The sequence below is a fragment of the Taeniopygia guttata genome, chromosome 14 (assembly GCF_048771995.1).
Source record: "Taeniopygia guttata chromosome 14, bTaeGut7.mat, whole genome shotgun sequence".
Lineage (NCBI taxonomy): Eukaryota > Metazoa > Chordata > Aves > Passeriformes > Estrildidae > Taeniopygia > Taeniopygia guttata.
In genome coordinates, this window is record NC_133039.1 from 8,766,048 (window position 1) to 8,782,862 (window position 16,815).

A 16,815-nucleotide genomic window follows, 5' to 3' on the forward strand; every position below is an offset into this window, starting at 1 on the left:
TCTTCTCTCCAGCAAACAAACAAGAGTAAGTTTTTTCCATCTGGAGTTGCTATAAATTGTACAGTGTAACACTGGGTATATGGGAGGTGAAGGAGCTTCTGGGGTTTTTTTCCCAAACAGCATGAAAAAGCTAAAAATAAAATTGATAGTAGATTACTGATTCCCAGAACTCTTTTTTTAGCTGAGGTATTTACATGTTTTGAAATGGTCATTTAAAATGTTTTGAAATGTAATTTTAAAAGCCAGACTTGCACGGGTACATAAAAAATAACATCTATTTTTTCTCTTCTCATTTTAACAAAATGCATGAATGCTAAATATATCCAGTGGTACTGAGAGGAGTTTCATATAAATAAATCCCTAGAGTCAGGTCCTTAAAAATCTTTATTGTTAGATAAATGGTACAGTGGAGAGAGGAAGAGAACCTGCAGTTTGTGAAATTGCAAGGACCCCAAGTTGCACACACAGTGAAATTTTGCCTTTATCTTGATTTGAGCCAGTTAGCATTGCAGGGATGCTCTTGTTTCTCCCAGCAGCCTGTACTCTGCTGTGGAATTGCAGAGAGGCTCATTGTCCATTTGAGCTCATCTCCTCCGAGTGACTGGCAGTGCTGGCAGCTCCTCCTTGGCTGATCTGTGAGTGTCCCAGGACTGCTGCCAGGAAGGGAGGACATGTGTTTGCAAATAAATCTCAATCAAATCCATCTGTAAGTCCTCTGCAGCTCTGCAGCAGTGGCAGCTGACCACTGGATCAGGCAAGGGAATCTGTCTGTGCTCTGTGCTCACATTTCTGTCTTCGGCTGCTGGGCTGAAGAGCCATCCCTGAATTTTTCATTTGATTTTCTGGAAGTTCAGTGCTAGAGCTGTGTTTTTCCATGAAGCAGTAGATCAAGTTGTTATGTATATTTGGATTCTGAATTGTCTTCTCACAGGCAAAGAAAAAGGCTCTGAAAACACAAAAGCTCAAACCTTCTCTGCTATGCAAATGTTTCAGTGTAACAAAAGCCACTGCTTCTGCTTTCTGTCTTCCCACCATAAATCATTCAGATGCTGCCCAGGTACCATGGAGTTCCCTGGGAAATTAATTTTTAGTGGTAGAAATTTTAAAAAATTGCCTAGGCTGAAGAAGGCAAAGGGATTTTTGGTACCTGCCCTTTCCCAAGTCAGCTCAGCAGGCTCCTCTCTCCAGTCAGGAAAGCAGAGGCTGCTACAAGGAAATCCTTCACTGAGCTTTGAGGTAAAGATGTATGTCTGAAATCAGAGACAAAATACATTTGAAACAAAAGGAATCTTTGCACTATTTTCTCTGGGGATTCACCCATTGTACTGACACTGTGTTGGACAGGGGGTGGAATTTGGCCTGTTTGCTCTGGGTGTAACTTGCATTTCATCTAACTCTCCAATACCCTCACAGCCCACATCTGGGGGTTAGAAACAATCTGTTGTTTCAAAGCATATTCATTGTACAAGCAAACTAAAAGCAAATGTATTTCCAGTGATGTTTATTTACAACAAAGCTTTGAAATATGTCTATGAAAATATACTGATCCAATCATATTATTAATTGTCTAGCATTTATCTTGACAATACATGAAATACGAGAGTATCTTTCAAGATGCTGACATACAGCAGTCAGGCTGCCTGCCTTGTTACTGGGTGAAGAGGAACTGCAAAATCTTTCACACGCGGATGCACCTCGCATTTCTTAAAATTTTAAGGTGAGATCAATGTTAAGATAAAAATACTTCACAGCCCTACAGTCACAGGTTCAGATTTTAGAAGAAATTGCCACCTAGGTGAGCATACAAAAAAACTAGCTTCTTAACATCAGAAGTTGCATAATACAGCCTGCGCTGTCTTTTATTAACTGCCCTTATTCTTTCTACTGACAACAGAAAATGGAAAAAAAAAGGAAGCATATAGAAGTTTAGGGTCTTTAAACAGCAACATGCATTTGTGAGTTTTGTTGGAGATAGAACATTAACCAAGAGCATTATGGAGGGAATGCCATTAAAAGAGGCTGTTTGTTGTCTAAGCACATTATCACAAGTGAAGGTGACAAGGAGCCAGTGAAGTCTGGTGTGGATATCAGATCTGGAAAGCACTTTGGAAGAATTTAACCCACAAGTTTTAAAAAGAAAAAATTCTTCAAGACCAAATTTTTGCTCTCCCCTCGAACGAGAGCAAACTGTGGTTCTCGAGTGCAGGGCAGCCGCGCTGTTTCAGAGGTTTTAGTTTCTGTCCTGCACAGAGATTTTTTGAAGCTTTATCAGCTCCCCCTGAGGAGTCAGTTACATTTTCCTTCCTGAGCACCCTCATGTCAGGCACCCGATCTCGGTGTCACTGGATCAGTTTTCCGGAGGACTGATTAGCCTTGTAATCATCTTTAGGAAAAGAAACCCCAACAGGTTTGTTCGCACTTGCAAATACACCCTTTCAGCAGTGGCTGATTCAGACCTGCTCTGTGCACTTCACAGGCTTCCTCTGACCACCTGCAGCCAGCATGATGCACAAACATCAAGCAGTTGGAGTAGTTTCCCTCATCAGGCTGTTCTCTGGATTGATCATCCTGGCTTGGACACAGACTGTCCTTCCTGCTGCAAGGGGAGAGCTTGACACACGTGGTAATCCACCAGTACAATTACCTATTCTAATTACATTTGTCATCTTAGAGAAACATGGTTGGTAAAACTTAAGTAAAAACATTTTTAAACAAAACAAAAATTACTTACCTGATGCTTTATTTAACAAACTAACATCACCATCTGTGCTTTTCTTTTTTCCCCTCTCTTGTGTTCAGATTACACAATGGTAAGGCAGCTAAAAGTTCTCTTCTTTCCTTCTTGGGTCCTCTTTCTTTTCCCCAAGTAAAATATTTACAGTGCAAATTCAGTAAGGAGATATTTAAGGGTAGGCTGCTTAATAATTTTTTTTTTCCTAGAAAAGTAATTAAAACAAATAAACAAATCAAGGGGGTTTAAACAAAGCTTATTTTCTTGTGACAAACTTGTCATCCACTGGAAATCCACAGCTTTCATTCTGAGGCAACTTTGGTTTAAAACAAACACCATAACTTTGAGGAACCCCCAGCCAGGCTGTCAGATTAGCATGTTCTTACATTAGCTTTTAACTGAAGGTAGGAAGCCATGCTTATACTCATCATTTCCTACCCCACATGGCTTGAGAGTGCAACTCTTTCACTCCCAGCAGTAATATTTTTTAGGACTTTTTTTAAATGGACTTTCCATCTCCGTTTAATGTCACATCATACATCACCCTGCAGCACCGCTGCTGTTAAACTCCCTCCTCAGGCAGCAAGCCTGCGTGTGCAGTGCTTTGCAGACCAGCCAGAATAATTTCCACTCCTTTTTAAGCTACTATTATAATGTGTCTGGTTTTGTGAAACAGCTGCATGTGTTTAAAAGGAACTTCTTGGAATAACTTTGATGAATGTTAAAATGATCATACTTTTCAGAGGATTCCCTTGTATTTCATTGTGTTTCTAATTAAAAGTTAAGTTTGCAATCAAGAAACTGCAGGGGGGAAAAGTAACATGGTGAATTACCCTGCCCTGTGAGGAACTTTATGCTAACAAGGGCAAGTTTCTTGGATTTATGTGGTGGTGATCATTTCCCTGGCTTTGCTCCAACAAAGTCACACATGCACAGGTCTGATATGGCGTGCTGGGTCCTGGAAGGCTCTGCATGGCTCCATGGCAGCCCCACACCACTACAGACACCAACCCTTCCTCTGGCAGAACAGTCTGGGACCTCTGGGACTGTGTCACTGCCCTGGCAAATCTGGTCTTCTCCAGCTGAGGCCCAAACTTGACCATGCATCTCATATTTATGAAATGTTGTGGAGCAGAAACCCCGTGGCTCTTTCCCTCTCTCCTCTTTGTTGAAATTTTTTCACCACTGGCCAGAACTAGAAGAAGGGGCTACAGGTCTATCACACCTGCAAGTTCCTGACCCAGTGACAGCAGAGGTTTTCAGCCCAGCCTCCCCACATAGGTATTTTTTTAGGATGATGAGACCAATATGAGCCAAATCCATCTTCCCCAGGAGGGTTTATTTTCCAGGGAAGACAGAGCTGTTGATGTTAAGAGAAATAATTTCACTCAGGCCTGTGCTCTGATCCTTTGGGTATACACCATATTTAGTCTGTTGCTGAGAGGGGGTTGTTTCGGTATTTTGCATTTGGCACGTTGATGGGAATTCCTAGAGGATCCTAGCTTTCCCTTTTTGGGATATCTCCATCCACAGGTCCTACTGCACAAGGCTGTTGGCTACTAGGAAAGGAAGGAGGAGGGACAGCTGGGGACTGAAGGTTTGGGGGGTGTGAGGAAGGCTTGATGAGGACCAGAACACTCCCTAACCCCTGCAGGTCTGGCTCCCAGCACTCTGTCCTGCTCTCCCTGCCAGCACACCATGCCTGCTCCCTGTTCTGTCCATGCATCCTGGGGACTGCACTCCCCCAGCTCTTCACCACTTCTCTTCTACATTTTCGGGCACAGGAAGGTATTTCTTGTCTATGAACAAGTATTTACAGTCCTTTCTCCAGAACTGAGCTGCACACTGGATCGCAAAAGAAACTTTGGCAAATCTGCTGGGAAGGTGGCAAACAACCTTCCCATATCCCAGGGGCAAAGGACACTTAAACCAGCCCCAGGCTCCAAATGTCACTAAACACAGGGAGACCCAGAGCCACTTCCACCCACACAGTCCTGCTGTGTTAGGAGTAACCCTCTTTGCCCAAGGAACCACTGGACTCAGGGACTTAGCTCCAATAAAATGCACTGACAGTGGGTAGGAAACATCCTGTGCCACACGGGCCCGTGACCTGTCCTTTGCCCTTCTAGGCACAGGGCCATGGGGGACAGAGACTGCCAAGGCAGGAAGGAGTTAAAGGTCCATTTGCTTTGTCAAACAGCAGGAGAAAAGGGTGAAACCCTGAACTTGTGATTTAGGGGCACTCCCTTCATACATCTTTTTGAAAGCCAGAACCAGATTGCTCCCCTAAAAAGTGGCTCGGGGCAGGGGCCACAGCCCAGGGTTAGGCCCAGCTGGGAACAAGGTCCTTGGCTTGGGCTGTGTTTTTTAAGCCAGGTACCAAAAGGATTTTCCAGCAGGACGTGGTTTCCAGGGCCCCTCCCCACTGACAAGATTCTCCTCCTCTATATAGGGAGGCTGCAAAGGCAGCGAGGACTTGGGCTGTCCCGGCTGGTGGCTGTGTCTCCAACTCACTCTGCTCCCCACATTGGACACCTGTGAGTACCTGAGGGCCCTGCTGGGGACAGGGCTGGGGGCTCTGTCACACGCTTTGGGATGGGGACTCTGGCAAGTTAACTCTTACTCTGCTCTGCAAAGGCATCCAGAGCATTAACCTGGGGATGGGAACATCAGACGTGCTCGGGCGATTCATCCTGCTTTGTGTTCTGCTTGGGTTCTGCTTAAAATGCATGGAGACTGTGCATGCTGCAAGAGGGCACAGATGTTCTAGCCTGCTTCTGGTCTCTGCTAACACTGCCATTGCTGGGTCGAGCCCGAAAGACACCAGCTGCAGAGAAGGAGTCATGCTCTGAGCCAGCAGCAATGCTGCCACAAGGTGCAGGGCAGTGCAGGTGGTCACAGCAGCTGCTGCAGGTAACCATTACTTGTGCATTTGGGAATCTAAAGCCTGAGCTGCTGATCTTCTTTAAGTGTTCCTAACCTCTCAGTCCTAATAAAGGACCAAAATAAAATAACCAGCTCATCAGTAACTTGTTCTTTAAACAGGAAAAATGCTTTAAAATTAGAAGAAGGAATGGAATCACTTTTACATAAATGCTCCAGCATTACATATGTATGTTTTTAATATGCTGGGAAAAAAATTGAAGCAAAACTAATCTGACAGTTTACTGAACTACAGTAACTTCAAAGGTGACATGCCTATTTTTAAAATGGAAAACAAAGCAACAAACTTCTAAGAAAATCCCTTAAGTAAATTAAAACGACAGTAGATGGCAGTGCAGAAAGCAGCTTCAGCACCATCCCAGAGGTTCACGGGCTTCTTTCACCTATATGTGTGTGTATCTGTGTCTGCGTGCATGCACACCCATAAAAATGTTGATAGTTATGTGAAAGGCAAATATTTCTGCATAATTAGGAAGCATCATGAGATATTTTTAATATAAAAGAAATGAGAAAACTTGTCATTATGTAATACCTCCATATTAGTAAAACCTTTTCTAAAATACACTTGTTTCTGAAAGACAAGCCCACCTTGCCCTTCCCTCCCAGCTTTGCCCTGGCAGGCAGTCTGCAGCAGGATTGTCTGGATGGACTGACTTGCTGAACTCCCCAAGTCCTCCCTTCCCTCAAGCCCCTCAGGCAGGGGCTGAACTGATGAACCCCCCAGAGCAAAGCTCTGATTCAATTGTCACTTCAGTTCAGTGCCCGATTCTGCCCTGGCTGTGCTCGCTTGGATGTAAACAATGAATTTTATTATCTCATTTGCAATTGACACACTAGTCCCTAAAAGGTATTTGTTTTGAATTTGTTATCATTACATTTTTGCGGAACGGGGAGTATTGAGCAGAACATCTCCATAAAAGGCAGCGTGGGGATGTATGCAGAGATCCCAATGCTTTGGAAATCACAGAGACTTATTAGTTGCAAATCTGATGGCTTTTAAGTATGTTAATTTTAGGAGAAGCCAAGAGCTAGAGACAGCTTTCCAACTTGTGCAAAGTCCAGTTAAATTATGGATTATTTGTGAATTATAACCAATATACAGAATTTTATTTAGTTAATAGAATGACATTACAAGAATTTGAAATAGATGGTATTTTCCAGATTTTTTCCCCTTCTTTTTTGATTTTTACAGTTTATAACACTGTCAATAACTAGGGCAAATTTCTTTTGAAAATTAGAAAATGAATCAAGTGTTTAGTCAGAGTTATTCAGTAACTCCCATTAACAAAGGTGAGAAAACTTTATTATAAACTGAGGCACTTACAGAGGATTTAATTGAAGTTTATGGAGAATGCATTACCAAAAAAAGGTGAAAGGCCAGGAGAGATTGATAGCAGTGCTCGTGATAAAGCTATAAATGCTGGGGAATTCCAGTTCCTAAATGAAGGTCACAAGGTTAGGATTCACCCCTAGATTATCTTTTGATTATCTTTTTTTTCCAAGCAGTGCTTAACTGAATCTGGATGATTCAGTTAAGTACTGGAAAAAATAAAAGATAAGGAAACTGGAAAGATCATAGTCAAGAATTACTGTAGCCCAAGAAAGGCAGTTTGATTCAGGAGCAGGTTACTGCTACACTCTTCCATCAGAAACCACTCATGAGAGAAGGACTTGTTTTGGTTTTTTTTAATAATTGGTTGTATGCTCTTCTCTTGCAATAATTATTCCCTGTACAGATGTGATAAGGCTTTACACTGAGATGCACATCCTGCAGAGGAAGGGAGAAGTGTCCTTTATCTTTTTCTTTGGGGAAAAGCACTCCCTCCAAATTCTGACTCAGGAGGCAATTCTGCTTGGCCAATAACCTTTTAATTAAAGTTCACTTCCTGTGAATATCTATATTTCATCCTTGAAATAATATACTCAGGATAAACTAAAGACAGCATTCAGCTTTGGTCATTAACATGAAAAGGGAAAGGACAGTGAAGATCAGCCAGATATGTCCATAGTGGGACAGCAGACAGAGGAATAGCTGTGGAAGTATCCATGTATGTTTGTGTGCTAGACAAATACAACAAATGGATCAGGTTAGATGTTATTTGGCACAATTTCAAGGCAAGAAACTTCATGTCAATACTATTTTTGTGATTGCTTTTCCTCCTCCCATTCTCAGGATAACTCACCTCTGGGTATAAAGTGCATACTCTTGTACATGATTTAGGCTAAATGGATGAGAACCTCCTACCACCTCTTGCACATGGATTGGGTCTCCATTTCTGTCTGCCAGTCCTATGGGTGAAACCCAGGAACTGGCTAAAGGGGCAATTTTGCCTTCCCAGGGAATGTTCTCGGCAGGCTGCAAGGAGACTTTCCCCTTGGCCCATTTCCCCAGTATCAATCACATAATGGCCCAGTGCAGTGCAGTCTTGATCAGAGAAGAACCAGAAGATATTGTGCCAGTTATTAATAAGAAAGCTTCAGCAGCTCATTAGCAGCTCATTAGTCATAACCAGTACAAATTTAGTTGAGTTTGTGGAGCTTATATTCTACCCCTTTCATTCAGATGGAAGACCTTCCTTTATAGTGAAAGTGAATAGTATTAATAATAAAATTATTAATAGCAGTTAATTCACACTTCATAACTGCATTTGCTTTTTTACTGCAGTGATAGTCAGAAGCTGCTAAAACTTTATCCTTAGATTCCAGAAGTTCAGTCATGAAAAATTCTTTTCACATACATCCATGTTTTCTCCTCATTGTGTTTCAGAGTAGTTCTGGGATCCAGTTCAGACTATCTATTCTCTAGTTCTTGTAGGGGATCTATTCTTACCATATGCAAACTAGTCCTAGTGTTTGGATCTAGGGAATAAGAACCTGTGTTTCCAAGTTCTGCAGTTCATTCCACTTTATATAGCTTCCAAATGGTTCTTGCTTTGAAAAAGGTTGAATTGAAAACTTTCTGCATCTTACTGTGTACATACAGGAAGAAGTAGGAGAACATAGTCAAATACAGACAGACCAGCTCTGAATTTCTTGCCTGAATCTGTGGAAGATGTTTTTGACTTAGCATGTAACAAAGAAAGAGACTTCTCCTTGGTCCTTGGGCAACAGAACAAAACTGTGGGATGTCCCACTGTGATATGTTTTGTAACAGGCCAACAGTTTTAGCTACAGTTGGGGTTTTCAGGTGGGTGGTCAGGATGATTTGGCAGTTTGATTTCCATCATTTTCTGTGGGCAGCCTCAGAATAGCAGGATTTCACTCCATGAAGCTCAGCTCTGCAGTTCACTCTCACTTTTGATGTTTCTGAGAGCAGTACCTAATTCCTATTGATATAAAAGTGCTGTGACCTGGCATTTAGCCACAGGCAGCACTATCCAACCATTCTGATGCTTCAGCATGGCCTTTGAGCTCTCTTCTGGCCACAGGATGGGCTGAAATCCCTGTCTCCACTGCTGCAGCAGTTCCTCCCATGCTGCTGGGGCAGTGGGGTGGAGAAGGTGCCTTGCCTGTTGCCACAGCAGCAGGAGAGGCCGGGGCAGCTCCTGCTGCTCCCTGAGCCCCGTGCCCCAGAACTGCAGCTCTGGGATGGGGCAGAGCTCCCATGGCTCCCCTGTGCAGCAGCTTCCCCCTGCAGCTGCCAGCTGGAGAGCTCAGCAGGAGAGAATACCATCTCCATTATTGGAACTGTGCAGCTCTACCAGCCCTCTTGGCAGCCAGAGAGCATTTTCTGCCTTAATCCACACAGAGGTCAAATAGTTTCCTCTTGCTCTCTTCCAAGAATCTCCTGGGAGCGAGCAGAGGGCCACATCCTACAGATGCTCCCTCGCAGAGCCTTGACAGTGGGGAACACTGCTCAGGGGCCAGTGGCAGTGCACAGGGTCTCCCTCACACATTGCACCTTCATGGATTATCTGGGCAAATTTTCCGCTGGGATTTCCAGGCAAAGCTCTAGAACAAGCATATTTAGCTTTTTTTTTTTTTTTTTTTTTTTTTTTTTTTTTTTTTTTCTAATTCAAGACAATTGTCACAGGAGTTTAAAGAGCCAGGGCATCTAATTTCCACTGGATTTCAGTGGGATATTATCTAACCTTCTCAGGCACCTCTATAAATCCTAGTTTTGTTTTTAAGCTTTCTGTCACCTTCTGTATGATCCATGTTTCCTTCTCAGACCCCTCATAGAGTGTGGCCTTGCAAAAAAACCTTAATCTGTGGGAAGGCTTCAGGGACAAATATTTGGAAAGCAAGCTCTGATACTCCCAGAGCACAGTGTGTCCATTTGGCTACATACCACAGAGCTTGGTCGTTACAAATACTGTCCTGCTTATGGGTTGGCTGCTGACATCTTTAGCAGTCAGTTCTCCAAACTCCCTCCAGATTCATGTTTGTTTGAATGCTGTAAATATTAAGCTCATTCTCAATAAGGAAATGAAACAGCCTCTGTCTCCGAGAGATGTTTTTCTTGGGCACATGCTCTTGTAGCTCCACCCCAGCTCTCCTCTCTGCTCCACTGCACAGCAGGTTTCCTGACCAGCACACTCTTTCTGCCCTGGAGCAAACCACAAATCCTCTGTGTACTCCTTCCTTCATTTAGACCTGTGCCCCCATGGGATAGAGCAGAACACTTACTCCAGCACTATCAGCACTGATCTTGCAGCCACATCCAGAGTTCAGTGGCCAGAGCAGGAGAGCAGCTGCAAGGAATGCAGCCTAAACTCTCCCCTGGCTCTCACCTAGGGGGCAGATACATCCAGCTGCTTTATCCACGTGTGACTGCATGACACAGATGAATCATCCTTCCAGTCTGAGTATCACGGTTCAGAGTATCTTTTAGCTGAGGCAATTCCAGGCTTGTTTCATTTATTCTCTCTCTCATGTGATAGACATTTACCTTCAGAAAAGATCAGCTCCTACTGTCTGACCCATAGGGAGGGGCTAACTCTAAATTACTTTTCCTTCACAAGCAGTATTGACAAAAACATTTTTTCTGCTTTTTCTGTTGGCCTTGTCTTACTTATTCTTCCCCAAATGAAATTGTATTAAGTAATTGGAAATAGTCCTTTGCAAGAAAGATTCATTTCTGTCCTTGTTGGAACACAGCCTGGGAACCATTCTTCTACTGTTTATTTCATTATTGCACTGATATTTCAGTATGCACCCAACACCATTTGGGTGATGGGAAATGTTGTGTTTGCCTGAATTCAATTAACTTTGTGATGGGCAAGAGCTGAGGCTGCAGCAAGGTGTTCAGCTGGTGGCCCTGGTGCAGTTCTGACTGTCTCGTTGCACAGGCACTAAGCAATTCACATGGAAATGTGAGATATGACACAGGACCTATAATGCTTTGGACCTACTGCATGGCAGATTTGTGTTTTGTCTGGAACATCTCCACATTTGCCTTCCTTTATCCCTTTAAAGCAGAATATTTTGCTTCCTCAACAGGTGTCTGCTGAGTCAAAATGGCTCAAAAACCTCTCAGCGATGATGAGAAATTCCTCTTTGTGGACAAAAACTTCACCAACAACCCACTTGCCCAGGCTGACTGGTCAGCAAAGAAACTGGTTTGGATTCCATCAGAGAAACATGGATTTGAAGCAGCAAGTATCAAGGAAGAGAAAGGGGATGAGGTGACAGTTGAACTGGCAGAAAATGGAAAGAAAGTGACACTGAGCAAGGATGACATCCAGAAGATGAACCCTCCAAAGTTCTCCAAAGTGGAGGACATGGCAGAGCTGACTTGCCTCAATGAAGCTTCAGTGCTGCACAATCTAAGGGAGAGATACTTCTCAGGTCTAATTTATGTGAGTAGACCCAAACACACACAGAGCATTTCCTATTGCATGTGACCATGTCCCACGGACAATGAGGTGGATCCCAGCCACTGTCTGGGATACAGGCCTTGTGTAACACTGCCACGCAAGTACTAACCCCCAGCAATGGCATCCTACCCCAAAAATGTTCTAAATTCACTTTATTCCCTGTGATTCTCCTGCTTCTTTCATAATTGCTTCTTTACTTAACTAAATTAAAACACATGAAGGTTTCTTCCACAAAATTTATGGATTCTGAAAGAATATTCTTGGCTTGGAAAGTACTCTCTGATAGGTAAACGAAATCTGAGTCCTGCTGTTTGGGGGGAAAAATGATAGTGACTTTTAAATTAATCCAATGTAAACCTAAACAATTTTCCAGTAACTTGCAAAAAGATCATACAGAAAAGGCAAATCATGCAGTTTTACTCAGGCAAAACTCCCACTGAAAGGGAGCTGAAAAGTTCTGGTTTGGTGATGCTGGAGCTAAACCTTATGAGTGGATAAAGGGACAAATCCACTGGAATTCTGTCAAGAGTACTTGCACGTACCAGTGTGGCACTGAAGCAAAGTCACACACCCACGAAACCTTTTTGTCCCTCATGTTGATCAAGTTACAGATCAGACAAGACTGGACAAATTATAATTTCTCTATGTTCATGTGAGTTATGGCAGGATTATTCTGTCTTTCAGTCCTCACAAGTACATTACCACAATAATATTTTGATATTGATAACCCCGTAATCTATCCACAGCAACAGTTAGCAAACAGCACAGTAAGAAAGCCCAAAACTTTTCCAAGGAATTTAGCTGTTATCTCTGATTTTACGTGAAGGATCCCTCTGCTGTGCTGCAGAAGTTATCTACAGTTTCAATCTATTAAAATTTTACTTGCATGACAGACCACGATGAGTGAAACAAAGTACAGAGCTTAAGTAGAAACAGCAGTCAAGGTCTTATTACTAATATGAGGAATGCTAAATTGGAAAGTAGGAAATGAAGCAGAAAGATAATTATATGGACTACAACAAGGAAACTACTTACTTGTTATGTGTAAATTGAATGAGCTAAGCTCAAGCTCTTTCGTTCAGGAATGTACTAAAATGTACATTATCAAGTTCCTGAAAGAAGCTAAGAGTTCTCATCTTTTTGTTATTTGAGTTTATTGGATTTTAAGTTTGCAGGTGAACATGTGGGCCCTTGTGCTATTATATAAAAACATGCAGCCTTAATGATTAAAATAAACTTTTTCTGAAAGTATTCTGTATTGTTGCAAGAATTAAAATAATTAGTAGAATGTTAGTGGCATAAAATGGGGGATTGGGTATTTCTTTGTTGTTATTCTCAGCAACACCCTGCATAGCTGTTGCAGAGTTTCCATTATGTTTACTTTATGGAATTTTCACTTTCTACAGAAAGAGGAAATTAATTTCCAAGAGTGGATAATGCAATTAGAAATCAAAGAGTTCTTCATGGAGGCCAAAAATGGAAGTGTATCTGAAATTAAGTTTTCATTCTCAAGAGACTAAATTTTAAGATGGTAAAAGTTTCAAAGACATTAATTTGACTTGCAGTGCAACAATTTATTTGTATTTTCAGTATTCAAAACCTGCTTGAAACTGCCCAGCTTTACACAGTGCTGTCCTACTGGATGCTGCCATACCCTTTTAAAAACAGAGGGGGCCTCTAAAGAGAATTTGAGTCTCACCCACTTGCAAAACTAACTGTAAACCACCATCTCCTGGCTTTGCCATGTGTTGCCCAGTTTGCATCCCTTGGAGTCCCATATAGTCAAAGAAAACATGACCTCAACATTTTTATCTCCAGAGCATCATTGATGCAAATGGGGATTCCCAAATCTGCTAAAGAAAAATAATCAATCCAGCTGGAAAAAGAAATCATCTCCCCCTTGCATTTATATTTAATATTATTAAATAAAAATATTCAGTGCAGAAATTCACAGGGTGACTGGCCTTTTGCTTCATCAGAGATAATTAAGATAGAAGGGCAAGAAGAAACATGAGGCATGTTTCTTCTTCAAGAAACGTGAAACTCATGTTTCACATTACTCAGAACAAAAAGTATCTGCTTTATCTACACACAAATTACATCTAAAATTATTATATAGGCATGAAAAACACAGCAATGCAACTTCAGTGGATTTGAGAGTAGAATCAAGTTCCTTGTGGTATTCATAGGCACTACTTGTTCAGTTTTCACTTAACAGTGAAAAATGCTGCCTTTGGTACATAAAGCTAAATATGCATGTTGGAACTGAGTTGGACTCTTCTGCCCAAACCTAGATATTTACACTGCAGATGTGCATTTGTGCCAGTCTCTTGTAAATACCCAGCAGTAGCAATCTGAGGGATATCCAAGATCAGCCCTCCCATGGGAGTATCCTTAAGATATTTCAAATTATGTTCTTCTTCCAGACCCTCTGGGGAGAGATTCAGCCCCTCTAGACAGGCTGTGCCCCAGGGAGAAGGATTTAGGGTACAGAAACTTCAGTGTCCCCACTTTCCATCACACACTTGGCAACGTCAAAACATCATCTATATTAACTAATCTAGCTCCCCAAATTCTTGCAAAGCATGCACCTAGAGCTACAATCAGCCAAAATCAGAGGGCTTCATTAAATTTCCTGAGATGGCGGATCTTATCAGCCACAGTCCAGTTAGAAATGAGGATTCCTGAACTTCATCAGCTCCAGCTTTTGCTCTGCCTTAACAGCCTGCTTCTTGTGCCTCAGAATGAACTCCTTAAAGCTGTGTTACCTGTGTTAAAGCTGTGTGCCTGGGTGTGCAAACAGCCCTGCATGTGGCGAGTAAGAAAACGCCTGGAAATCTCAGGGAAGGGAGGCCTAAATAATATCCTTAATTTCCTCCCCTCATTTTTTACGTGGGTGAGGATGATTAGTTGAGTGTTCACAGTAAATCTATTTATACTATTAAAAAACCTCTTGCTGTCCTTCACATGAGGGCCTTGGTGGCAATTCTAGGACAAACCTGTCACTTTTCAAGTGTGTTACCGTGGCAACACCAACACTTATTCTGACAGGGGCAGCACAGTGGCAGTGAAAATGCAGCCCGGCAATTCCTTCAGCCCAGCAATTCCTGCCCCACCGAGGGGCTCGGCCGGGATTGCCGAGAGCCGCCGGGATCGGGACCGGGCTTGGGGCCGGGTTTGGGGCCGGGCTTGGGACCGGGCTTGGGGTCGGGCTTGGGACCGGGCTTGGGGTCGGGCTTGGGGCCGGGCTCCCCCGGGCCGGGGCCACAGCCGGGCCGCGGGTCGCGGTGCCCCCGGGCCGGGCCGGGCCGGGCCGTGCTGCCGATACCATATAAAGCGCTCGGCAGCGCCGGGCCGGGCCGGGGCCTGCCCGAGTATGGTCAGGAAAGGGAAATCCCTGGGCCCGGAGAGCTTGGACGGCTCCAGCCATGCCGGGACACAGCCCCGGCGCTCAGGGTGGCACCCACAGGGCTTCTCACACGGCAACCAAATCAAATAAATAACAATATTATTTTTTAAACCAAACTGCTTCTGCCTGTATCAGAAAGACCATAGTTCCATTATTTCATTTTTTTTCCACAGGCCAGTTTAAATATCAAAATACTCCTGCCTAATATGAGATACTCTCTCCTAATATGAGAATTATGTTCTCATAACTTGGGTGTTTGTTGGTTTGTTGTTGTTTGTTTTTTTTTTTTTTTAATTCTTTTTTATTTTGGGAGTTTAAATTTTTTTAAAATTAAATTAAATACCCTTGCAAATTTCTTACTTCTAGCAATTGTTTGTGAAATGTGGCTCTTCATCTAGTATCCTATGGTATTATTTCTGGTCCAGGTCAATAGCTGGAATATTTCAAAATAAAGGAAATTTAAAAATAAATAAATAAGTAAATAACCAAGACAGAATGGATGAACACCTATCAGCTGGCAGGCAATATTCTCGTTCGTTTATGTATATATTTCTGTATTAATGCCTCCATTAAATTCTAAACAAACCACATTTTTTCTTCAGTTTCCTGCAGAAATAGTCATGCAGTAAAGATATGGTTAGTATCTCAAGGCATCTATTTGGAACTTGGGCAATTTTATGTAAGGACTCTCATCAATCATCAGTGTTACATGGTGTTCATAGAAGCTTTTTTTAAAAAAAACCTTCAAACACCAATCCAAGCTTCTTATCTAGTATTACAGTTTACAGTTTTGGTGCCTACCTGAGCAGATATTTATATCATATTCTGATAAGAAAATACACATATAAATATTAATTATTACAGTTATCACCATACCCTTATGTGGGATAAGGATATGGATTATGCACTGAAAATAACTGAAGTTAAGAAGCTCTAACATCAGGTCACGGTGTTTCTACAGATTGTTAAATTCATCTGCTTTCCAGCAGCTCACTTATTAGCAATAATGATTTGTGCACTTAGAACCCACCCACGCACATAGATTCAGAAAATCTTCTTCCTTTGTTACCCTGGGCAGAACACAAAGGAGCGCCGCTGCTAAAATCCCATGAATTCCCTGCAGCCCATGCCTGTGTTTCCCAGCCTGGACATGGCACGTGATGTTAAGCCCAGCTTTTATTTGAATTCCCTTGCAGACTTACTCGGGTCTCTTCTGCGTTGTGATCAACCCCTACAAGCAGCTGCCCATCTACTCCGAGAAGATCATTGACATGTACAAGGGCAAGAAGAGGCACGAGATGCCACCGCACATCTACGCCATCGCGGACACGGCCTACAGGAGCATGCTGCAAGGTAGGACAGCCCTGCGAGCCCTGCCCTGGAGGAGCCACAAACGCCTGGGAGCTCCACGTGGGCTCCTGCGAGCGCCCAGCCGGGAAAGAGCTCTCACAGAGGGCAGCGCTGCCTTTCTAGAAGTTTCAGAGGAATTCTTTGGCAGGAACAGCAGTCCACAAACGCTGTGACTCAAAAAGGAAAAACAATCCTTTCACCCATCTGTGTCGAGGCATGTGGGAAGGTTTCAAAGTCAAGCAAATAGTTTTGGCAAATACGGGCATGGAAAATGCTCCCTCTCCGCTGGTGGAGACTATTCCAAAGTTAGCTGTGAGCACTGCTGGATCTGTCAGCATTGCTGCCCTCTCCCCCCAGCAAAGCAGATTCAAACAGTGTTTTGGGGCTACTTTCCCTACAGCCCGATGTCTTGAACCCTGAGTTGAGATGTGCTGTTTCCCAACAGGGATGGCAATGAGCAGTGGGAAAGCAGTCAGGCCCCAAAGAGTGCAAACAAACTCCCAAAATTCACAGAGCTTCATCCTCCTGCAGTCACTTCTGACAGACTGAAGGGATTTTGTTCT

The 16,815-nt window shown here is 43.0% G+C and overlaps 1 protein-coding gene across 6 annotated transcripts in view; it reads left to right on the top strand.

Annotated features, from left to right (window-relative positions):
• Window positions 1-5,160: 5,160 nt before the first annotated feature.
• Window positions 5,161-16,815, top strand: part of MYH11 (myosin heavy chain 11) — a 53,399-nt gene continuing 41,744 nt past the window's right edge. For 5 of the 6 annotated variants that reach the window (XM_072935736.1, XM_072935738.1, XM_072935740.1 and 2 more), the window contains exons 1-3: window positions 5,184-5,268; window positions 11,117-11,475; window positions 16,099-16,255. In XM_072935736.1, coding sequence (XP_072791837.1) covers window positions 11,134-11,475; window positions 16,099-16,255 — 499 coding nt within the window. In that variant the 5' untranslated portion in view covers window positions 5,184-5,268; window positions 11,117-11,133. Of the gene's footprint in view, window positions 5,269-11,116; window positions 11,476-16,098; window positions 16,256-16,815 lie in introns of all 6 variants that reach the window. The other variant, XM_072935735.1, reaches the window with a different exon arrangement.